The sequence below is a fragment of the Kogia breviceps genome, chromosome 12 (genome assembly GCF_026419965.1).
Source record: "Kogia breviceps isolate mKogBre1 chromosome 12, mKogBre1 haplotype 1, whole genome shotgun sequence".
NCBI lineage: Eukaryota > Metazoa > Chordata > Mammalia > Artiodactyla > Physeteridae > Kogia > Kogia breviceps.
The window spans coordinates 66,822,810-66,849,770 of NC_081321.1; the positions used below are offsets into that span (position 1 = coordinate 66,822,810).

At 34.8% G+C, this 26,961-nt stretch overlaps 1 protein-coding gene across 21 annotated transcripts in view; it reads right to left on the bottom strand.

Annotated features, from left to right (window-relative positions):
* PPFIA2 (PTPRF interacting protein alpha 2) overlaps window positions 1-26,961 on the bottom strand; it is a 437,715-nt gene that overhangs the window by 40,095 nt on the left and 370,659 nt on the right. For all 21 annotated transcript variants that reach the window (XM_067009799.1, XM_059081639.2, XM_059081638.2 and 18 more), the window contains one exon: window positions 23,579-23,672. In XM_067009799.1, coding sequence (XP_066865900.1) covers window positions 23,579-23,672 — 94 coding nt within the window. The remainder of the gene's footprint in view (window positions 1-23,578; window positions 23,673-26,961) is intronic.

Sequence of the window (26,961 nt, forward strand, 5' to 3'; positions counted from 1 at the left end):
ATGCACTCAACACCTAGGAAGCACATAACATTTTCACAAGTGAATTACATGAGTTGTACATACGCCATTTTTGAAAACTAGAACATTTTAATTCTGACTAGTTCCTTAATAAAAAAATGCACCACATGAGCTGGAGCGACGCTATTAAAAGTTAAATTGGATAATGTAACTTCTCTGCTCATAACTTTCCTATTACTACCTGTCTCACTGAGAATAAAAGCTCAAGCAGCTGTTAGGATCCACCCTACCCTCTTCATCTCTCTGACTCAATTACCATCTCACCCCACAACACTGGTTTCCTTGTTGCTCCCTGGAAACAGCCCAGGCCCTTTTCTGCCTCAGGACCTTTGCATCTGCTGTTCCCCCTATTTGAATGCTTGTCCCCTCTATCTTCACATGCCTTTCTCCCTCACATACTTTAAATCTTTACTCAAAGTTCTCCTTCCCTCTGAATGTCTCTTCCCCTCCTTCCCATAATGCCAAGCAGACATTCTTTATCCCCATTCCTTGCCTTATTTTTTTTCCATGGCACTTAGCTTCTAACATAGTGTCATTTACTCCTCAATCTGTCATCACATGAAAGAAAATAAGCTCAAGGAGGACCAATGTTTCATATACATAGTCTGTTCAGAGGTGCATTTGAAGCATCTAGAACAAAGTCAGGCACCAAAGAGGTGCTCTGTAAATAGTTGTGAATGTTGAACATGTCAGACAGTATTTACATTTAGCTGCTTCTTGTTTCAGTAAATTGAATCCCATAATGTATTTTTTAGTCTATTTTTTTAGCTACTTTGTCAGCATAGCACCCATTCCACACAATTCCAAGAGTCTGATCTGGTTTGTGACCCTTGATAGGAATCTGGTTGAGGTAATCCAGTGTGTTCAAATAATCCTATTCTCTTTTTGAACAGAAATTTATCATACAATTGTTTGAGAAGTCATTGGACAATGTAAACCTTGGAAAAGTTTTCTTTTCTTTTGCTTTGTTTATTGTGTTTAAATCACAAACTCTCATAGCACAATAACTTTGGTAAGAGTTTGCAAAGATAATGAAATAAAGGGGCTCAAGTCCAGTGGATTCTGCTCTTTGGTCCTCAGCTGGCAGGGCTAAATCCCAAGTAAAGGCCTTTGAAATGACACACTTGAAACTGTGAGAAACAGGCCAGATTGGAGTGGATGGCTGGATTTTACTCTAGGACTGTGTGCTACATGATGTTAACTCCAGACCTGCTTTTCCTTAATCCAAGGGCAGTTTTAATTATGTAAAGAAATGCATTGAAATTCTCAAAGCAATATTATATTTAATTCATCTCTATTATTAAAAAATATCTGCATTATACAGAATTTATAAGAGACATATATCTGGGAATATTGGCTTGAGAGAGAGGCACTGTTAGAAAAATAAAGCAATATGGGTAATGCTCTAATTGTTGGAAATTACTGAGTTTAATTCATAACATTATTAAGGGCATGTATAGCATTAATTTCATGGGACCATGCTTGTTGTCATTAGATATTTTGAAGTCACTGTCAGAAAAACATTAGAAATACTAAATATAAAACTGATTTAGCCCAAACAGGCATTTTGTATATACTGGTGTTCTCTGTTCGTCCAGTGCATGTGTAGAAATTTATGCATTCTCTCTGTACCCCAGATTCAACCTTTTCAAAGGTTCAGTGACAGTTCTTCCAGAGCAATGTCGTGATCACATTCCCCAGTACACATCTGCGTCTGAAATTAGTCTTTCTATTCAGGCCTGAAAAAACATTTTTGTCTCCCTTCTTCCCTTCCTTCCCTCCATCCTTCCTTCATCCCTTCTTTCCTTCTTTCTTCCCTCCCTTCCCTCCCTTCTTTCCTTTCTCCCTCCCTCCTTTCTTTCCTTCCTTCCTTTCTTTTAGACAATCTAATATTTAACCATCCTTTCCCCTCAAATCACTTATACATTACTATAGTTATGGGCACCCATTTTTGTTTCAAGTTTTAGACCAGATTTTAAAGGACATCAGTAGCACTTCCTTCTAGAGGAAGTTTCAGGTACAAGATTGTCATTTCCTGTGTGGAACCAAAAAAAGAAAAGTACTAATTGTAAGGGAAGGTCATTTTGAATCAGAAAAACTTCTGAGTCACTGAGTATTTTCAGGGAATACATTCTTGTCTGCAATAAAGAATACCATTAGATTCCCTCCAAAGGCCTCAGACTCTCTTGATAAGGGTGTCAGTGAGTTACTGTAAATGGAATGTGACACATTAAGAAGGCCCAGGGCTTCCCTGGTGGCGCAGGGGTTGAGAGTCCGCCTGCCGATGCAGGGGACACGGGTTCGTGCCCCGGTCCGGGAGGATCCCGCATGCCGGGGAGCGGCTGGACCCGTGGGCCATGGCCGCTGAGTCTGCGCATCCGGAGCTTGTGCTCCGCAATGGGAGAAGCCACAACGGTGAGAGGCCCGCGTACCGCAAAAAAAAAAAAAAAACAACAACAAAAAAACACGAAGGCCCAGCACTTGGGGAACGCTCAGGTGTGTGTAATTGGCAAGTTCATACAGAAACGTGCAGAGGGCAGCCTGCACTTGCTCGTGCCTGATCTGAAGACAAGAATGTCTAGTAATGTCTAGTAATGTCTAGACCCAAGGATTTCTAGATAAAAGATTGAGAATGCCTAAAAATGTAAATAAATCAAGGGTATTTTCCAGGCTTGTAGTTCCTAAATCCTAATCCAAACTAATTTAAGCAAGTATGATTTTGCTTAAATGATTCCATCCAAATAGAAATGTCTGGCTCCTCCTTTTCAGGTTTTATGTCTTTCTCCAATTATTTCAGTTTTGACCTCATAGGTGGACTATGCTTACATTTCTAAGCTCTGTTTCCTTCACACTAAACAACATCCACATACCTTCCTGTCTTGTTTTCCCACTCACTTTATCTTGATTTTCAAGACACAACAAAAATACTTCCTCTCAGAAGCCATCCTACCCTGGACCCAGGGGCAATATTTACTACTTAGTTTTATAGGCCCCTTAGTACTAAACAATTTTCCCTAGAATATCTTTAACATTTTATTGAGTCAGAGATTCAGCCAGTTTTATTTTTTGTTTTGAGGACAAAAATCAGATACATGGTAGGTCTACAAAAATCTAATGACTGACTGCCTAACCTAGTCCGGGGGCATACAAAGTCCCTGTTCTTGTACCCTTACAGTTTGGGAGAACAACTTGTAAATCAACAAATTCAATAAGATGATAAAACTCTGAGAAATGAAATTCTTTAGTTACTCAAAAATTCACAAACCATCGGGGCAGGACCGTCTCCTTTTCCATATTTTTCCCAGTGTGGATGGTTCATCGCTGTCAGTGAAAAGAGATTTTTTTCTCAGACCATTTAGCCTACGATGCTATTTTGGGACTGCCAATTTGCGACATGACTGTCTAAAAACCATATGGCACCATTTCCTTTGTCACTCAGACTGGCCATTTCAGCCACCCTCCATTTAATGCCTGTCAATTTCCCATTCATACTTTGTATTTTGTCTTCTTTCACTTTCTGTTTCCACTGCCATTATTCTTTTTTCTGTCTTTTAACTGGCCCCACTCTCCAAGCTTCCTACCCTTGCAATACACTGCCATGAAAAAAATCTGCTGTCATGGCAGAGTAGGTAATACAGTGGGCTCTGAAGTGGGAATGCTTGGGCTGGATTCCTGGTGCCCTCTTACTGTGCATCCAAAGACAAGTCACTTTACATTTTTGTGCCTCAGTTTCCTCATCTGTAAAATGAAGTTGATAACAGTACCTACCTCAGAGGGTTGGTATGGGAGTTGAGTAAGAAAATATGTGTAATGTGATGACAACAGTGACTTGTACAAAGGAAACAGCCAATACGTGAGCTATTTATCATTGCACTATCCTCTAAAAACCCTTCAATGGTTCCTCGAATGCCTAAAGCATAATCCTTTACCTGGATTACAAAGACTGAAATCGGTTTAGTCTTGATTTTCCTTTCTAATCATCTTTCCCTATTTTTCACTAGAACTGAAAACCTGCTTTGGCAAATAATATGAACATGAATAATTCCATCTTTGCAAGTACCATTTTCCAGAGTTGGCAAGTTCTTTCTCTTCTTCTTCCACTATCAAAATCTTACTGTTTGCCTAAATCATAAAACTGCCTTTTATTTTTGATCATCCCAGATCCCACAATGACTTTTTTATCTTTCAAAATCTGGAAACTCATAGTGTCGGCATCGCTCATAAAGACTGTTGATGAGCAGCACGTACATGGGCCTCACCTCCCACCCAAGACTAAAGTCCTGGAGATGAGAGTTTGCTCTTCTACTGCACCATGCATTTTTCTTTGCAGGATCTAGCCAAGAATATCTTTTGAAAGATTGCTATTTTGTAATCCATGAACTCTCAGTGTTGACAACCATCCAGGATCCTTGATCAAAGGGCAGCTTTTAAGTATTCTATGTCTTTGTTAATATCCAACTACTTATTACATCTTAAAAAGAAGTAAGAATTTTGACTACCTGCTACACAGATTGGCTGCAGGAAGAAATAAAAGTGCCCTCTCTAACATTAAATATGACATTTTGTAAACTGATCAACTATTACCAAAGCTTTTGTTCAAATTCTCATTTGTAGATCACGGAAATGAACTCCCAGAGTCTGCCTCTCCTTTGGTATTCACTACCTCTCATCCTTGTTCCAACTTCCAGAAAGACCTTTCTAAACACAAATATTTTTCTAAGAGTTGCCTGCTTAAAAATCTCCCCCTTGAGGTTTTTAAGCAGGCAACTGAAAATATAGGTCAAATATCTTGGCTCAACTAAAAAGACCCTTGGTGATCCGGTCCTTGGCTATCTCCCAGCTTCTTCTGCTCAAGCAATACTGAAACACTTGCCATTTTCCAAATACCTCATTCTGTTTTACCCTCTATGACTTTGCATATGCCTTTTTCTTCTGCCTAGAGCATACTTCTTTGCACCATAATTGTGACAAACTCACACTTAGCTTTCTGACAAAATTTATGCTTTATCCTTCCTGTTAAGATGCCAAGACCTTTCACAGGGAGAATTAATTTTCTCTTCTACACAAATATTATAACTTGTATATACTCTAGTTATTACACTTACTATACTTCTCATTTAAAATTTAAAATTGTACTTAAGTGTAATTAAATAAATTATATTACAATTGAATACAGTGAGTACTATAATAGAACTTTATCTAATGTGCTCTCTTATTCATATGAACCACTTCATATCCTTCTGAGATATAGTATCATGGTTTGAAAGACCCAAGTTTCTATATGCAGGCAAATTCGGGTTTAGATCTCAGATAGTAACAGCTGACATGCATATATCACTTACTATGTGTGAAGCACTATCCTCAGCGCTTTATATGTGTAAGTCATTTAATCTTCATGACAATCCAATAAGATACATATTGATACACATTTGCAGATGAGGACACTGAAGAAAAGAGGCCACTCGGAGCACAGAGTCGGTGAGTGCAGAGCCAGAATTTGAGTGCCAGCCACCTGGTCACAGAGTCAGCCTCTTAACACCCCGCACTATCCTTTAGCTAATTAACCTCTCTGAACTTTTCATAACCGTAAAAGGAAGATAGTAACAACCACCTCTTTGTTTGAATTAAAGACAATGATAGTTTCCCACCTTTGTTTCTCTCCTTTTTATTCATTCACATTTAGGCATACATTTATGTGACTTCCTGGCTAATATAGATAGTCGTTACCCCCTCACTATCACACATTTCCGTCCTCAACCCTATAAGAGAAAAAAGGAGCTAAGACTTTTCTTTTCTTGCTGTTCCCTACTACAAACAGGCTCTGAATCTTGGCCAGAGGGAGGTTAGCCCCACTTATATAATAAGGATGGAAAAGCTGAATTTGTTGTAATTTGTTTCAGTTCAATTAATTTTGTATTATTGTAATACAAAGTAATTCTCTGGTTGAATAATTTATCTTTAGGGCTTATTTACTTACTGTGGCACACAACAAGTACTTACTTATTGATACAACCAGGAGAAATAAATATGTGGCTCGATAAGAACCAAGAATGAAATATAAGTCAAAATAATTTGACAATTGAATCTACTTCATAACAGTGTAGCACAGAGAATAAATCTTCCCTACATAATAGAACAGTAAATTTACATAGACTTCACACCATTATTAATTATAAAATGTATCTTGTTCCAATAAACTTCAACAGTCAAGAGGGTAAAGAGAACATGATCTCCTCAAATTTCAACCAGACAATGAGCTATAATCTCATCATTCAGAAATCTATATCTGTTGCTCAATTCCATGAAAATTAAAATTACATATTTGAGAAACTGTTTGAAATTCTGGTCAGCAAATATGAAGGAAATATGGTGCCACTTCAAATTTTTTAACTTCTGTAAGCTGAAAATGTATATCTTAATTAACATAATTATTCTAAACAGAAATATATTACAAATCCCAATCAGCTGCTTCAGACATTGATTACCTAAGTAAACACATTTAGCTCCATAAAATTAAGAGTTTCAAATCCGACATTAGCAAGGTTGACTTGATTTTGAAAGCATGGCATGCTGCGATTGTGTATGTGTGTATAAGTGCAAGTGTGTGTGTATCCTGTTAAGGCACATTTTCACATGTAGTGCCTATAAAAGTCCAGTCCATTATACATTTAAGTAGTGTTTAATTTAGATTCTCAGAATACATGCTAGGTTGCTTGAAATTATTTGATTACATAACACCAAAATTCATTCATGTTGAAACCTTTTTTTTTCCCTGCAAGCTACTTGAAATGGAGGGCACAGTCTCAGGAAAGAAATTTAATTTATTTGTGAATTTGAGTAGGGGTTTACATAATTTCACTCCTTATTTTATTTTGAATTTAATCACTTTCAAAACCATTGAAAAGGTATAAACACACACGTGCACGCACAAGTGCGATGGAGCAATACAATTACTCATGCTGTTATTAAAAACTAGAGGGGCTTGTGTTACTTTCCAGTAAACAATTTCACTTTTGCAAGACACTGTGGTTTGTTCTTCCCAGTCCCCTCCTGACTGTAAATTGGGACTTACTGGAGGAACATTGGTAATTTTTCAGGTTTATATGGATGCCATTTAGATTAGATGGCTTTAGTGCTTCATCTAATTTTGAGCCCTCTTTAACTCAGATTTGAAGTTTATAGTTTCTATGCTTCTGAGATTATTCATATCTTCTCATACTCTTGTGAGTATTGGGAAGTTGACAGTAATATTAGAAAGTACACAGAATATAAGTTAGTCACTCAAAAGTACGCAGCAAACACATGGGAAAGTTGGGGCTTAAAGTCTTGTCTTCTGATTCCTAATTCAATATTCTTTTCACTCCAAATCTTCCCACGTCTTTACTATGTTTGTACTATCTTCTCCTGATATTTAACCTCCTAAGCTTTCTTTTAGCAACTGTACTAAGGGAATGATTTTGAGGTCTTAAAATGTTTAAATTCCAGGAGCTTGTGCAAGACAAGAAATTGAATTTTCCAATTAAGGTAATTATATCAGTTTCTTAAAGTCCATAAATATTGATGCAGTATGAATTTATTATTTTTCAATATTTCATTCAAAAAGGGATGGGGGAATGAAGTTGTATTTCTTGACATTATTTTCATTATTTCAATTTCCTCATGAAACTTAAAATCATTAGGCCAATAATTCATGATGACATGAAAATAATGCTTTAAAAATCCAATGTCGGAATATCGATTGTTTTTAAAAAGTAAGATCTTACAACTTGCGTTTGGCCAGCATAGTTGAATAGTATTCTAGTCACAGCTTACCTTGCATTTGCAAGAACACTTCCTAGAATTTAATATCATAAATTATCCTTACTTAAGTAAACATTGCATTGTTAAATAAGTAGTAATAGTAACTATAACTTAAAATTAGAGTAGGAAAAATATAACAAATATAAACCATATTAATGAACAAAGCACATGACCTTTATTGGTATATAAAATATCCATATTGCCAATTAGTGACACTCTCCACACTTCCTGAATAATTGCATCTTATTAGAGCCATTTTATTTGTCCCCTCAAAATGTTTTGCTTTAAATGTAAAAGCAAAACCTCTCGATCTAAAGTGTTTTGTAGCTCACCATGTTACCAATGCAGACATTTACACGAAGGTAATATTTTATAATATTATGCGTAATTTGTTTTACTTTGAAGCCCAGTTGGTTTTAGAAATAAATAACAAATTCTAAGTTTAGTTCAAAAAGCAGGATTTGAAATTTGAAACAGTAATCTTAGTTATATACCTTTTCAAAGCTTTAAAAATTAACTAGTCGTATAGGAAACAAAAGAACACACAAAACCAAAGGGTTCAGCCAAAACCAAGGATTACTTTGGAATCTAAGTGTAAAAGTTCTTCTGGGGAAGATCCAGCATTTAACCTTCTTCATGTACGTGTAGTTCTAGTAATCAACAAATAAACTTATCTCTTGAATATAATGTTGGTGGAGAAACACAAAGCACTAGGAAAAACATACAGGCAGTCTCAGCCTTGCAGCACAGTCAAAAGTACTCAAGTGGCCTGCAACTATTACTTAAGCCTCACTGAATGTCACACTAACTCCTAGAGAGTGACTTGAGAAACAGGGAAAATGTCATATGGATTGCCTTTTGATATATGTGTAATAGAACTGAAGAAATTGAAGTGCCTGAAAGGACAACATGATTAATCTGAATGTGAACAACATTTCTCTGAACCAATGATTCCTTTTATGGTAAGGAAATGAATACACTTCACAACTTTCATTTTAGGTCAGAGGCAGTGCAGCTTGTGTTACAACTGAAAAGAGAAATACTAAAGATAAAAGAAAAAGAGGATGGTGCTGAAAATAAACATGTTCAGCAGCCATTGTGATTCAACTTACCCTGACGTGCTTTTCATGAGATGAAGAAGGATGGATGGAAAAGAAAAGCACACAAATGTTAATGGATACATTTCAATCTAAAGAAAGCCATGGAATAAAACAAGAGCATCATTTCAGATGTGTGGAAGCTCAGATACGAGAAAGACATGGTATTTTTCTTTTCACCATGACACACATACTCACTGCGTCCAAAAGCAATCAGGCTGAGGGCAGTTCTAATAGTTGACCAGTAAGTCTGTCTCTTGAAAATGAGCCACTCTGAAACATGCATGACCACATTTTCCCAGCCTCTAGTAAACCCCTGGAGGAAGTCAGGCAGCTTGTTAAAGAATATTTTTTGCCTCAGTCTACTCTTTACAAATTGAAGCAGTAACTTACTAAGTGGTGCTCAGATTCTCATATAGCTTTATAAGCTTACTGTTATGTTAGAGCTTTAGAAAAATACAGCAGACTTTTGGAAAGGCAGCAACTTGAATAAAGCACTGGTTTGAGGGTCAGAGTGTCTGGATTCTAGTTCACGTACATGGTTTCATCAAAATCTCTAGTAGGTTCTGATGTTCAGTCTCCTGAACTTAATTTGAGGCAAGAAAAAATTTGTACATTCCTGATCCATAATTTTATAATTCTAACAAGTGCTGTAACAATAATAATTATGTGCCAGTATTCAGATCATGAGAAAGTATAAAAAAATTCTATCACCCTTCTTCCCCTGCCACACAGAATTCTTCCTCCTCTATTTGAACTGCCAAAATAAATTTTGAGCTGTGCTAACTGGATGTCTTTCAGTAGAAGCATTTATTTATCTGGACAGATGTTTGTAAATGTTGCTCTGAGGGAGAAAATAAACTAGATTGGTTCACCAATGCTACCAAAAATCATCACAAAAACATAGATTTAAATGTAGTGTTTGAAGTAGCCCACTTGTTCCCTGGATAGAATAGAGGCACTGGGAAAATATGGAATTTAAATAATCCAACAAAAGGCCATGAGAATATTATTTAAAATTTTCTGTACAAGCATAATAGACTAATTCTTAGAAAAATAAAACTTACTGTAGCTCATAAAATAGAGTCAATATAACAAAATATGAAGCAGAGATTCCTATCTAAGAAATGAGGCAAGTTAGAGAGCTCCCTTTCTTATTGCACAATCATTATAAAGAAAAGCTGGACGTGCGATGCCACAGCCTGCACATGCCTCCTCCAAACACATTCATTCAGAGAAACTGTGTATTCTTTCATTAAATGTACATTTTAGAGAAATGCATGTTCTTTGACCTTAGCTGCAGAACAGCTGTGGCAAGCTCTTTAAATTTTCACATAAACGAAAACATAATTGTCCATACAAATTGGCATCACAATGTCCTAAGAAATTTAAGGCATATTTCTTACATCATATATGCAAGAGAAAGAAAATTAAGACCCCAAAGAGATACATTCCAGGCGGTTAAAGTGGTTTTCCTGTCAACATACCTGTGAACTCTTTGATGAGAAAGTGGTTTTCCTGTCAACATACCTGTGAACTCTTTGATGAGTTCTAAGAAAAGGGCAATTTCAGTGCTCGTCATGAAAATTGCCAGAAGTATTTGGGGCCAGTTATTACCATGGACAAAATAATCTTCCTCAGTCTACTAGCTACCTAGGAATTGCTCTCCAATAAAACAAGTTGAACAAATCTGCACACAGTGGAATATTAATATTTCTCACATATTTATTTATCATTTTTAAAATAGGAAACTTGTACCTATAGAAATACCCTGAATATAAAACATAAGAGAAATGATGAAAATAAACAGGAAACACAAATATAAAGGCATCACTCAAGAAGTATTGCTTAACGTTCTAATATATTTATCTATGTATATGTTATCTGACTTTTCATAGTTTTTATGAACTTTCTTCTCCCCTATAGTCAATTAGTTTAAGACCAATACTGAGCAGCTATTTCACTTTAGAATAGTATTTCAGCTCACGACCTTCAAAAAAATATGTTCTGCAAAGGACAAAGCTATAATCATAAATGACTCTAAGAGAGTTTGTGATAATATATTATAAATTCATATCAGAGGTAATATATATTTGCATAAATTTTTTGGTCTGGATAAAGTGATTTTTCTTCTTATAAAATTGATATTCTTTTCTACATGCAATTATTTACAGGAACATATAACCTCTTATTCTTTTTCTTTCTACTCCAGATTTTCACAGTTATGAGACTAGCAGGAGAGATTCTGGTCAAGAATGAACATTTTTCAGTTAAAGACCACTGTAATAGGCAAATAACAATTTTTCATTGACCTAGAAAACAGGTTTTAAGGTACCCTCTAATGAATAAGATCAATCCAGTTACTGGCACAATACTTTCCTTGGGAACATCAGCATACATCCAGACACAAACAAGAAGACACTATCAACTAACGCATATCATATATTCCAAAACAGGATTCTTAAATGTTTAAGTTGCCTCACTTTAATCTTCTAGATCTCTTACTGAATGAATGGGCCTTCTGTTTATAAACTAGCTAACTTTGAATGTACAACTCCATATTAGAAATAATTTACTAAATGAACTCCATATGTGGAATATAGTTGTCTCTTGCTTCTTAAGGTTCAAGTTGGTGACTCAGAAATTTTAAAAATCAATTATTAACACCAGATTGGGAAATGAACAGGTAGTAACTGAAGTGGAAAAGTGGAATGAAGAAAGGATTTCTTTCAATAGATGAAACGTGAGAATGTTTAAATGCTGACGGCCACAACACTGAAGAGAGCAGAATTTGAATGTATAAGTACAAGTGGGAAACTGGCACAACGTGACAGACAAAATGGGAAAGGATGCTCTTAAGTAAGAAGAGATTAACCTAGTTTCTGTAATAAAGCAGGATGGGGGCAAGTGTTAGTGTGGATTTGGCAGCAAATAATTCAGAGGACTCAGATTGATCTCTTTTTTTCTCTCCCTCTGAAGCAGAATGTGAACGCACCTGCAGAAGATGTGGGTTTGAGGACAGTGGAGGTCTCCAACAAAGTTGCAGAGAGTAGAAAGAAGATTGGTGAGAGAAAAGTACTGGGATTACTTGGCAGTGTTGAATTCCCAAATGAAGCTGGTCCAAATTTCCCTGAATTAATTTTCTCCTGCAGCACAGAGGTGCCCAGATATAGCCATGGAGAAAGAATATTCATTGGTGGCTGTAGTTATGATGTGGATGTCACCAAATGAAAGAGGAGTGATGGGCTTTAGGAATTTTTGAGTGTGGTGAAATTATGGTCATAGAATTCAAGCTAAATAGGGAGAGAGAAGAGGACCAAATGTGGCTGATGCACTGGGAAAGGATAGAAGTTTTTAAAAAGACGATAGTAGAAGAAGTTGATAAAGGGAGCTGAAGGGAGGAGATAGGAAGGAATGATATGCTCGAATTAGTAATTTTCGAACAGGAATGATTTGGAGATGATGACAAGATTCAGAATACAGCATGAGAGGTGTCTGCCTTGGAGTAGAGAATGACATTGGAAGTAATGAATCTGTGAACTTAAAGGTTAAGTTGTGAATGGTTGTTCTATGTGGATACAAGAGCACCCGGGGTGATGGCAGAATTGCTTTACACATAAAGACAGATGATGGGATACAGATAAAAATAAATAGCGAAGCACATTTCTAGTGATCCTTACAAATGAAAGAAAATGGTTCAGAAGTTTTAAGTATGGTTCATTATCATACTTCTTCAGAAATAATTTTTCTTTAAAGTTAATATCAATTCAAAATAGCTAAAATATTTGAGACTCTTTAAAAGAGGTTAAAAAATCTTTATTCTTCCAAGAATTTTTGTTATTCATTTGCCTAGCAATCATACCCCAGACAAGCCCCAAATTAAAATTTTAAGTATGTAGAATCTGAAATAAAGACATTTAATTGTATGTTCGTGTACATATATATATATATGCACAAAATATAACATATATACACATACATATATATTTTTGAATGAAAAGTCTTTTGTTATAGAACAATTTTTTATAAAATCCTAGCAATAGGACAAGGTAGAGCAAGCTTGCTAGCAAGGTAGAGAAGCTTGCTTCCTGAAAGGTTAATTTTAAATAACTATGGGAAAAAAGCACATCTTCAAAGTCCTTATAAAAATTACCATACAGAGCTTATATAAGAGCCTATATTTGTGGAAATAAATACAGAGAATACTCTCCCAATTAAGATGTCAGTCAGCATTATATTTAAATTTACCTTAATTAGTGACTTTTTTTTCTTTTAATAAAGGAACTTAATTATCCTTGCTATTAGGCACTAACTTTGAACATTTTACTGGGATGAATAACAATAGATTGATTCAAGCACACGTTTAAATTTCTTACATAGCTTATTTATTAGTGATCATTACTATTCTTTTTTTTTAACATATTTATTGGAGTATAATTGCTTTACAATGTCGTGTTAGTTTCTGCTGTATAACAAAGTGAATCAGCTATACATATACATATATCCCCATATCTCTTCCCTCTTGAGTCTCCCTCCCTCCCTATCACACCCCTCTAGGTGGTCACAAAGCACGGAGCTGATCTCCCTGTGCTGTGCGGCTGCTTCTCACTAGCTATCTATTTGACATTTGGTAGTGCATATATGTCAATGCTACTCTATCATTTCGTCCCAGCTTATCCTTCCCCCTCCCCGCGTCCTCAAGTCCATTCTCTATGTCTGCGCCTTTATTCCTGTCCTGCCCCTAGGTTCTTCAGAACCATTTTTATTTTTTAGATTCCATATATATGCGTTAGCATACAGTATTTGCTTTTCCCTTTCTGACTTACTTCACTTTGTATGACAGACTCTAGGTCCATCCACCTCACTACAAATAACTCAATTTCATTTCTTTTTATGGCTGAGTAATATTCCATTGTATATATGTGCCACATCTTCTTTATCCATTCATCTGTCGATGGACACTTAGGTTGCTTCCATGTCCTGGCTATTATAAATAGTGCTGCAATGAACATTGTGGGACATGATTCTTTTTGAATTACGGTTTTCTCGGGGTATATGTCCAGCATTACTATTTCTATATTAAACTTTGGGATAATATGTGTGGCTAATTATATCAGAAAAAATCAACTTTATAAAGCAACTATACCACTTTGAAATTACCTCTATTTTTCATTCTTAAAAAAAGGTGTTTAATTTGAATCCATTTTTTCTCATTTTGAAGGATGGGATGGGGTCAGATAAGAAACTAATTATTCTCTATGAAAAAAATTACGTTACTCTTTTCAGAGTACAAGAGAGATTTTTTTTGGCTCCTCATGGAGACCATTTAAAATTAGATAGGGGGGCTTCCCTGGTGGCGCAGTGGTTGAGAATCCGCCTGCCGATGCAGGAGACACGGGTTCGTGCCCTGGTCCGGGAAGATCCCACATTCCGCGGAGCAACTAAGCCCGTGAGCCATGGCCGCTGAGCCTGTGCGTCCGGAGCCTATGCTCCGCAACGGGAGAGGCCACAACAGTGAGAGGCCCGCATACCGAAAAAAAAATAATAATAAAAATAAAATTAGATATGGTACTCAAGGTCCAGCTGAAAGACTGGGCTACATACTCTTTAAATTGTGGCCTTATCCCGAATCCTAAATAATTCAGAGGAAACAGGGCTCAGGTAACCTGCACTTTTATATACCACAGTGCTTGGAAAGCTATGTTTCTTCATGTGTGGAGGAAATAGCAGTTTCTACCTCAAAATCTTTGTAAAAACTGAAAGAGAAAATACATGCAAAATGTGTAGAACAGTGTCTAGCATACTGCAACTACTCAGTGTGATTATTAAATATTACATATAAAGTAGATCATTATTATCATTACTACACAAAGGATGAGGAGGAAGATGGAACAGGATATACGCACACAAGGAGACAGAAGTAGTTATAAACAAGGAATAGATATTAAATGTATTAAGAACATAACATGTAAGATGGGAAGTAGAGACAGATAAAGCTGGTGAGATAAACAGGAATCAGATAATATAGGGATTTAGGGGCTATATAAAAGCATTTGGAATTTATCCTAGGGATGCTAGGAAATGATTGAGGGATTTTAGGCAAGTTTAGAAATATGATTTAGATAGACCTCTTTAGCTGAAGTGCGAAGAATGGATTAGAAGAAGGCAAGGCTGGAAGTACAGACATTGCTTTAGTTTGATGGCCTGAGAAAGAAAAGAAGAAAATCAACATGCTTGAGAGATTTTAAAGAGCTAGTATCTGGATTAATAGTATAGGGAGGTGACAGTGATCATGTACGCAGGTGCCTAGAGGAAGGGTAAAGACAAGGCAGAATGAGGGGTAAAGGCAAAGCCCAGATTTCTGGTTTGGTCATCTGGGTGAAAGTCACTGCCCTAGTTCCTGCACCATATTCTTAGTTTTTTTGTCTTCTTTTTCCACCCAGCTTCTAGTCATGTGTTCATTTATTCTGAACATATGTTTTGAGTACCTACACTATGCCAAGCATTCCAAATGTTTAAAAAAGTGGAGGTTCTCTGCAACTAGTTCTTTTAATTGTGTAGAGAATCACAGAATCCCAAGGCAAGTGCAATTTAAAGATCATGTAATCCAATCTCTCAGCTGAAATTTGAATCCCTCATTTAATAATTTTGCCACATCCATATGCTTGGCAGGTCTATGTTGGACATGATCCTGAGGAACAGCTCTCTTTCTAAGCGGTCAATTCTTCTCAGATCCGTGTTAACAATTCTTAGATGCAGCTCAAATTTATTTGTAACAATCTCTCACTTTTGGCCCAAGATCTTATCATGCAGCCAAAAGAATACACCTAATTGCTCTTTTTCTTAGCAGCATCTGGATCTTTGTTGTCTACACTCCACATGTTCCTAATTATTTCTAACACTGCTTGAAGACATGGTTTGGTGTCTTCTTGTTATGCTGGTCATGTTCCTCTGAATATATGTCTGAATACATCTACTTCAAGCCTATTTTCCAGAAATTAACTGAATATCCAGCTATGATCTGGTCACTGCATAGAGTATTGGCCTTATCAATTGCTTTTTGGATACTGGAAGTCAATATCTTTACCAGGCATTGCTAATTTGTCTTTTTTTGGTAGAAACATTTTTCTTAGGAGCTGCAGTTAAATGATATATATCCCCCTATACACAAGTAATCAATATGTATGGTCATGAAGTTGGATGCAGATTTATATAAATGACCCTATTAAACTTCATCTTGTTAGATTTGCTTATCTCTTTAAAGGTCTTCCTTAAACAAAATTATTTTATCTAAAACTTAACTATGTCCTTTAGCTTCATGCTTTCACAAATCTCATATTCGTATTTAAATCAAATATGAAAAGGATGAGTCCACACCTTCTGTTTCACTCAGTCTTCATCAATTCACTTGTTCAGCCCCTGTGATTACAACGGTCCCATCAGTTATATTCCCATGTTGTTAGTCTCATTTCAATCTTATGTTCATTTAGAAAGTAATTGAAATACCTTGCTAAACTCAATATATGGTATTTCAACAGCATTTTTCCTCATCTACATGTCTGGAAAATGTTTGAAAAGTTTAAGGCCACAGCTTATTCTTTCTTTTTTTTTTTTTTTTTTTTTTCCTGCGGTACGCGGGCCTCTCACTGTTGTGGCCTCTCCTATTGTGGAGCACAGGCTCCGCGGCCTGTGGGATCTTCCCGGACCGGGGCTCGAACCCATGTCCCCTGCATCGGCAGGCGGACTCCCAACCACTGTGCCACCAGGGAAGCCCAGGACACAGCTTATTCCTAAGGAACTCCATTTACTCCTGGTGATTGATAATCCCCTTTCTTATTGTTCAAAAATAACCTAATAGATGTTTCACATTTATTTTGGGAACTAACAGTGAGGTGACCAGTCTTTAGCTCAGGGAACATCCTTTAAATAAGAACATGAGGTGGCTTTAGGCTTATGACACTTTTCTCATTCTATTTAAAGACCAGAGACTTAGAGAAAGGATCATGGCCACTGAAATACTTAAGTGCAATAATTTATTTTCATGACTGTGTCCCTATAAGCTCTTTGAAGAGTGGAACTGTATAATTTAAATATCAGTAATTTCTAACATAGTTCTTGGGACATAATAGGCACTAAGTGAATGAGTGAAAAGTTATCAATTGCATGTTCCAATAATCCAGGATTTACTTCAATCAAGACAAACAATACGGATTTTATTTTTTAGAAAAGGAGGTCATTCTTCTGGTACATGTAACTATCTTGAGCTTTCACTTACTATTACTAATTCTTATTTTATTCTTTTCATTTTTCATGGACAGCAAATATGGAGACTATACAGGGCTTCTGGTTCTACATGCTCCGTAATCTATTAACATTGCACCGTAGGTTCATAAGAGCAGCCCTATTTCCTCCATGTTTTCTTCTTTCCTCCATATGTATATATATATAAAGAGCACATTGGTTTTCCTCAGATTCATTTTTCCTAACAGATTTCAATGGATTTTGGCCTTTAGCCTTTGGCTATTAGTATTTTTTAGGTTTAAGATTCTTAGAATTGCCCATGGCTGGAGCTTGGCAGGGCTATCCATGATCAGATGGTAAGGCAATGAGAGCTCTAGCGCCTCATCAGAGAGGACAAACTTCTGGAATTCCAAGTAGGAAACTGTGACACATTTTCCCAGATAAATATTGAGAACATTGGGTTTAGGTTCTGAAATATTCTACTTTTATTAGAGCTTTTTGAGTTGGTTGCCCACGCGTGTTCCCCTGCTAAATGAACTCTTGACTATAACTAATTGATCCAAGTACAAATATCTCTTCTATATTAGGCCAATCAGATTCTTTCACCTAGGAACTTAAAAATGTGAAATAGAAAAGATGAGTTCTTGACAACACTCTAGAGAAGTATTTCATAATCTGTCATAGTTGACATTTTAGAGTTGTCCTGGCACTATTGCTTCTGCAATCTCTGAGATACTCTAATATCCTACGAGTGAATTCCCCTTTTTGTTTTATTCAGCCAAATTCAGTGCCTATAACATTCTTACAAAATATATTTCTGTGGGGGAAGCAAAGACATTTACCTTCCATATATATGACCTTACTTACATGGGAAAATGTATTCAAAGCTTCTAACACATGTCTTACAAATTAACCTCTGGAATACAACTCATAAGTTTAACTTGGCACATAGGCACTTAATAAATATTTATTGAATGAAAGAATGTTGTGGAGTTTCTGTGATACCTTTAATTATGAATATTTTCAGTGACATTTATTTTGCTTAGAGATATGCAAACTCTGAAACTTCCAAATGCCAAAGATTAAAAGTGCCAAGTCTCAAAACACATTGACGTCTATGCACTGAAGAAGACCCTTAGGATTGCAATGGAAATAAATTAACTAAATCTATAGAGCTTCACTTTTATGTCTTTGAAGTTCTAACATAAAGATTCATTGGTAGTGATTAACTGTGACTGTTATGCTCCAAGGATAAAACTACTTCTCTGGAGGATGCTGCCGATAGCTGAGTTGGAATGTTAATTTCATTTTAATGATGTTGAAAAATTGATTTCAAATACGAAATCCATATTCACTTAGCAGTGACATCCATTCAGGAGAACACAGCAAATCTAACATATAATAATATATTACCTATATTATAACTAAAGACTGAAAATGATAAATTAGTCAGTATATTAATATTCATATGGTATCTTTCAATTTAGTCTCAAGATACAGAAGATTTCAACATGCATATATGTTTTAATAAAAAATTACACAGTGTTAAAATGCATGAGAAAAACATTAGCAGATAAAAAAATGACACAGATATTTCAGGATTTGTATTTCTGGAGCTAAGTAACCATTCACTGGGTATTCTGTCGATTTTAATACATTCACTGCCTATCAAGGACTGTTGTGAGAGTTAGGTGTATTACTACTGAAACAGACAACTTCATCTTTAATCTCATAAGTCTCTGTAAAAATAAGCTTCTTAGAATCAAAGTTAAGTCTAGAAATAAAAATCTTTTAGGTCAAGACATGTAACACAGTCTAGTCTAACAAGTCTTTAGATTGAAAGTATGAAATAGAAAAATGAAACATAAAAATCATTTGAATATATAAACATACTTATGACATTTCTGAACCTCAAAGATAAAGGGAGAACTCAAACTTTCAGGAGAGAGAGAGAGAGAGAGAAAGAAAGGAAAAAGAAATCCTATATGTTATATGTAAAAGAATGACCATAAATTGATATTAGACATAACTAGAAGCCAGAAGAGTACTATGTTTAAAGTTTTGAGGAAAAATTATTTTAAACTAATACTTTTACAATTTTCAATTAATTTTATGTATAAAATATATTTACAGATCTTAAGAAGTTTGTCATAAACCTTATCAACACATTTCCAGAGATGGTGATATGGGAAATTGGCAGCTAAATATGTTCCAGGACAAAAATTAAGGTAAGAAATCTGAAGAGATATTACTACAAATATATTGATACTTCTAAAACTCTTTTTTAGGCAAGGATGCTAATGACATAAAATTTCATTTTCTTCCTTGTGAGTTCATAGTTATTGATTCTAGAGTAACATATTTATGGAATCATAATATTGTAGATGCTATTTTTAAGGAGAGATGGGGCTTATACCTTCACATCTTGGAAACCTATGACTACCCAGCTCTTTCTGTGTCAGGTAACTTTATCTAACTTGGGGGTTCAGTTTTAGGAACCTCCCTTTTTCCTATATACCTAAATCATGTTCTATCAGCTGTATCAGTAATATAGCTGACATTTTGATCTCTTATTGTCTGACTCCTTTGTCTATTACAAAATAAATTCTAAACTTTGGCAAAGAACGGAGTTTCTATTTACTGGGTATTAAAATACCCACACCTAGATTCTAAGTGAAGTTCGGGGAGTTAGGGAGTTAAAGAACATTCATAAATTGAGGTTTTTGGTGGGCCAGACCATGTACGTTTTTGACCTTGCAGTAGCTTCTATTATGCTGTGCAGTTATTTTTTGGAGTGGTGTGGTTGACTTTCATTGGCCATCCTGAGCAAGTAGCTTTAGGTCTTAGTCTAAAACATTTGCTGGAGAGCTAAGAAAGGGAAATAAGTTCTTGAAGATCAGGATGATAAGTATAGAAGAGAAGAAGTGAAGTTCTCAGGTCTAGTCTTAGAAATGAGGAAGATGTTCAGTTTGTGTTAAATCAGAAAAGATGCTTGCCATCCAATGAAATAGAACAAGGGATGATGGGAAAGATCTCAGAGAGTAGTGACACATTGAGAAAACTGTGGAGAATCATAATTTTAATAGAGAGACACATATTGTAAATAATAAGTGATTCAGTCCTTAAAGACAATAAGACTGCAGAAAAACTGGTCCAATTTTAAAGGGGAAGGTTAGACAAATTAATATGAACTACTCGAAGGATTACAAGATGAGTTTCAGTATGATGCAATTATTGTAGGTATTGACTGTACTCTATATAAGCCTGGTGAAGAAATTTATGGAATTAAATCTTTAAAGTAAAGTACAACAAAGATAAGACGTAGTAAAAACGAACCGGGTAGAACAATAATAGATTGACTTTAGACCTTAAGATTCGATGTTGTTCTGATGGAAGAATAGCACCTGAGTTATAATACACAACTCAGGAAGATAATACCCAACTCAAGAATTTTTAGAACCGTAGGTGCTTTAACAGATCCAGTATTGTTGATTTCCTATTTATCATCATAGGACAGTAGCTAGAAATATAAGAAAAACAAATTTCTGCACCAGAAAGCAAAATAGAAGTAGAACAAAGTAGGAACACAGACCAAGTAAAATGCATTAATATACACGTGTTCAATTTGCTGGATGGTAAATGCACCTCAAATTAGACCTTTGTTTGGGACTGCTAACATTGCAAATTTCTGAACTTTGCAAGAATTTGGAATGCCTTGAATGCTGCTTTTTGAAAGTATGTCCCCCATATGGTTTTTAAAAATGTGTCATAAGTAACTTATTTAAAGATTTCTTCCAATTAAATTTAAATTCACAGATTGTCAACTGTAGATACCTGATATCCTAGTAGAGTTAAAAAGAAGACTTTTTTCCAGCTCTGCTATTCCCACAGGTAGACTAATGAATCTCTGATATGAACTTTGGTACAGTGATCATAGGTCTAAGTACTATGTCCTGGACACATCATTTGGCTTGGTCATTAGATAAAATGCAGAAAAACAACTGTTAAGAAACTACAGTCATTGCAACCATGCATGTACAATCTATAGTGTTCAACATTTTGAAATAGTTTGCTCCATTTTTTTGTGTATTTTTTCTAAAATAAGTACTTGATTTTTTTTCCATCTTGAAAGTAGACAAGTACACATGAAATTTGAACACAGAAAAGAGTATGATTCCTTGAAGCACACTTAAAGAGGATATGGTGTCTTTTAAAAATGAATATTGGAATTGTTTAAATAAAATTGTAAATGCTTTAGAAAATTTGAGAATGTAATCAATATTTAATAATTAATAATACATTTGATAGAAGTAAATTTTGAAACTATATCATTTAAAAATAATTTACCTTGCTTATCTTGTAAAATCCATTACATGAAGGCACTTCACTCTTTGGTAACCCAGAAACCCAGGCTTGATGCCATGGAAGTCCTGAATAAGTGTTAGCACTTCCTTATATGTCTTACAAATACAGGTTGCATATTTGTGCTCATTGGGCTTTGCTATGAGATGATCAATAGTAAGAGAGATATTTCTGTCCTTTCATTGATTAACAATGCTAGCCTTGTTGGATCCATTTTAACCCCAATATTATTATTCTATAGGAAATAGTTGTGCTAAGCAATGTTAACCTTTGTTGTATTATAGTTTGCTTTTAATATTCTTCTTAATATTCAAGACTAGCATTCTATTTACTACATTTAAAAATTATATTTTGCCAAAACATCTTGCAAAATGAAACAATAAAGTCAAGCATAGTAAGATCTCAAACCAAGTCCAGAACTAAAATCACTTTCTGACTATGAGGATACTTAGGATTCAATAAATAATTCCATAAAATTAATATCAAATCAATCCAACAGTGTGTAAACTTAACAATTGCTAAACTTTAATTCTAAATTTAGGATATTGTCAAGTCATTGTATAATTGGAATTTTTTAACGTTAGTAGCTGTTAAAATGGACACAACTTGGTCCATAAACAACAAATGAACTATGTGAAGCATTGCCTTATATGCAATATGAAAACTGGCCAGATTGACATTATTTGTAAATATTTCATTGTGGGGAAAAATGAGAATTAACTTTTAAGGGAAATAAACCATGTCCATTAGCCAGGCTAGGTTTTGATTATTATTCATTTAGATTTAAAGCAATCTTAAATAAATACATTCAAAATCCTTTAGACATCAAATAAATTTTAGAGTCTATCAAACGAGATTTTTTTCTCAGTAAATAGCTATAAAATCTAACTTTTATTGATAGGAACAGATTGTGATAATATTTAAATACACTTTTGACTAATCAGTAGTGAAAGAGGAAATATTTATTAGTGTGGAATGTGACTGAGCATTTAATTGTCTTCAAGAAATAATGCTCCCACGGTCACTTCTTTTTTCTGAACAGTATTTCTACTAAATTTATGTATATACCTAATTTTAGTAAGTAGAAAATTAATGACAATTAGACTAATGGACTTTTCTACAGCTTGTAACTACATATTTCTTCATTATTAGCAACCATCTGCAAAGCAAGTGAGAAGGCAAAATATGAAGTAAATTCATTAGCCTGACTAGTATAACCACACGCACATTAGCCTGACTAATATAACCATGTTACAATAATGATGACTAGAGCAATGAACATTCTTTCATAGGAAAGAAGGTTAATATGAAAACTATAAACACAATGTAATATTTGAGAGGGAAGAAAAGGAGTAACCAACCAAATGATTCTGGAATAAAGAGAAATTCTTTGGATTTTAAAGAACACGGTCTAAAGGTCCTATTTCATCAGTGAAAATGTTACTAAGCTTTTAAAAAATATGTTATATATGGACCCACTTGCTTTCTAACAGCTGCTGAGACTCCAAAATTGCCAGTTTTGCAAGTCATTTAAAGGTTCCATATTATACATGAATGAAAAAAATACACTATCAGTTTCCTGACAGATGCAAAACAATCTGCTGTGAGTCTAAAATAAGTTTATGTTCAATCAGTCAGAGAAACATTCTCCTTTTAAATACTCCATTTTAAGAGGAGGTCCTTTAATTGTGAGAGGAACACAAAGTTGGATACTCTCTCATTTTCTCATACCAATTCAGTACTGAATTTAACATCAAATGGAACATTACATTATTTGTAAGGCTACATTTAAATATTTTAAATATATTTGAGTTTTGAAATAAATGATCTCTTAGAAAAAAACTGTTTATTTCTACTATGGGCCAGAGATTTTTATTTTAATAGTTAGCCCATTATAACCATGAAACTGGTGCACCAAATAGTTTTAGGGAAGACCAGGACACTACTGGCTTCCGTCTATTGTTTTGTTTCCAATTACTCTCTTTTTAATTCCCCACAAACAATGACACAAAGTAAGTAAAAGTTATAAAAGGGAGGAAAAAAAAAATCTCCAAACCTACTTTTTCTTCAGTCTTCTATCCTTCTCAGCTTGAGTTCCAAGTTTGCCTAACCCCAGGGACTCCTGAGCTGCAGCTTCAGTCTCCATAAAGCCTCCTGTGAAGAAGTAACTATTTATATTAGGTTGGATATATTGTGTCAATTCTGAAATTAAATTTTTAAAAGTTTATTTGAGCTATTGTTAACTATTACATTTTTTGGCCTGCCTTTGTATTTCTAACACAATATGCATTCAATGGCATGGGTACATACATAAACATACACTGAGACAATGAAAAAAATAAAAGGTACCTCTTGGTAGACCATTCAATTGCACCTAGTAGCAACATAATATATGTAGGCTGTACACTGACAGACACTTGAATATATAGTTTGAAAGCTATGAGGTCTATTTTTCCTTATGAAAAATGAAAAAACTGTGCAGTGTGTGAGGTTTTTTTCGATGTTTGAAATGTGCAAAATTTTTCATATATAATGAAATAAATGATAGCCCAATGAGCAGAAACTCAGGTGTATGTCTTAAATTCCAAGTTGAGAAAATGGAGAAACATTTGCTGAGCTATCAAAACTTTCTGTATCTTGTTCTGGAACCCTCTTCTGCTCACCTGGATGACTCCTATATCCTTCAGTACCAACATGACTTCCAGAACTTCCTATGTTCTGGCAGGCTTTGTTTTGTTTTGTAATATTTATAATAATACCTGAAAAAATTCTAAATCTTTCTTCCAAAGACCCTGGTAAGACTTGTTTTTACCTAGCAGGTCACAAATTATTTGATGTAGTGTCAGTTTTATTAGCTTTGGGATATATCCAATATATATATATATAAAACCTTGGAATAAGAGAAGGAAGAAAGGAAAGTGTGTTGGACATCAATTTTAAAAAGCAATTATTTAGTATCTTTAAACATATCATTGTTCATAAATTATCTGTTTTAAATGAAAAATGAGAACTTAATCCTGGGCTCTGTTTTCTCTTTGCTATTTACTATGAAAAACATGAAGTCAAGGTAAATGAAAAATGCTCATTTTTAAGTCATTTTAATTGGAAGAGATTTAAATTTCCATTTAAGCTCAAGATTAAGTAGAAAGATATAAGCTAATACTAATTCTTAAAAGTTTACACAAAAACATTCACCAATATATCAGTAAATAAGTACTATTAAAGATAATTTTGTTGTAATTATTTTTCATAATTCATTTTAACAAATAACTTAAATACACAGTATTATTAATTCTGGATCATTGATATAAATAAGTTAATCTCATAGCCTACTAACTCTGTTACTGAACTGGATAATTATAAGAAAGTCCTCTTCAATTGAAAACACATTGATTGCTGTCTAGATCTTATTCAGGGATTCAGAGTTTGAGGACTGAAATTTATTCAGTTATGCACATATGCAATTAATACTTAAAGAACTTTTTATTGTGAATGATTTTCATTGTTGGTATCATTAGGAAAGTCATCCACTAGTTGACTAAAGCACTCTTGGGAAACATTTTTAAATGTGGGAATTTCCATTATGCACAGTGAGTGAATATTTTCATTTTATTTCTCTCATTGGTATACTTGCCCTACTATATGTCCATAAATTACTATTCACAATCTGCAATTAACAATAAAATTGTTCTCTTGAAACATAAATGGAAATGAATAATGTTTCACTTAAAAGTTAAAAATTCTTGATCAGTCCACATGGGGACGCAGAGATTGATGAGTAGACCCATTCTATAAACAATGAGACATTTTCAACCACTACACAGTTGAATGAACCAGGCTTTTTGTCCTTCTGAGCAAAGAACATATAAATTATGATTTAAATTTTTTTCAAGAACCCAACATTTTAATTAGAGAAAAGAACAGTTTTTTAAAAAATTAATGCTCTGGAGGAGAAACAAAGAGAGCTCTAGAGGAATTTTGTGAGTCAAAACTAGACCCAGAAAAAGTAGATATTAGACTTTTCTTCTAATAAATAAAATTATAAAAATAAAAAGCATGAGGAGCTTGGAAATACTCTGAGCACTTCAAAATCTAATATCCTTTGAAAATAATTTAATAAAGAATTGTTGACACATCCTGTTTGAAAATGCCAATAGAAAATGACACTTAAGGCCATAGTATGCAAAACTATTTTTAAGCAGCATATGTAGAACCGTACCCTTAAGCAGGAGCAAAAGTCTAAGTATGTGCATTTTTTTAAGCCCAAATAAAACATTTCTAGATGAGAAAAACATTCTTTCATGGAACTGATCCAGCTGCCCCATAAATCCCAGATTCGTCTTTCCAACCACCTGACCAGCTAACTGGTAGGATGACCTCAGTCAAACCAGCTTATGAACTCTTTTACTCTGTGGATGATTATCTAAATCTGGTGAGTCTGCTTCAATTTTTCCTAGGTATCAGTGGGATCCCATGGCTGTGTGGACTTTAGGAATATCTACTCATCTAGACTAATGTATTCATTAATCACATATGGCACTGAGTACTTGAAATGTGGCTGGTCCAAATTAAGCGCTCTGAGTATAAAATATGCAAAAGATTTTGAAAACGTAGTACCAAAAAAAAAAAGAAAAGAAGATATCTAATTAATAATTTTATATTGATTACATGTTGAAATAATAATTTTTTCTATATTGGTTTAAATAAAATACATTTTAAAATTAATCGCCTGTCTCTTTTTACTTATATTAATATTGCTACTAGAAAATTAAAAATTACATATGTAACATACTTGCAGCTTGCATTATACTCCTGTTCAGCAGTGCTATATAGTAGTGCTTCTGTACTGGAGACAGTACCAGTTTCCAGAGGGAATGTAAATATTTGCATATGTTGATGGAGGAAGAGGTCCACATTTTTAGATGTCACAATGACTGCAGAGTGCAACCGATATATATTAGGTAGGAGACAAGAAATCTAAACTTCCTTCAATGAGTAGAAATTTCTTTAGCTTGCCCATCTTGAAATGGCAAGAGAGTCCCCAGTGAGAAACACTGGCTGGTGGACGCTAAGGTTACTTATTCTCCAGGAGACACCTTAGGAATATGGAGAGAGCGTCATTAACTCCACCCATCTCATGGCATAAAGTGCTCAGGCATAGAAGACTTGAGTCCCATGAGCCAGTGCACATTCAGATAATAAATTGCTCATCACCTTGTCAGCGGCCCCCTAGTGGTTGCATATGCAAAAGCCCAAGCCAAAATTCATGTCCTCAGTGACGTTCTCTGGGCACTCTATCACTCAGGCACACTCTCTTTTGTGAGGTTGTCAAGGACTTGGAAGTGTTTGAGACAGAATAACTTTTAGGGTGTGAGGGGCCTAGTCAAATATTTTTCCAACCCCTTTCTATACAAACATTTTGAGTAACCCAAAATTAGTGGTA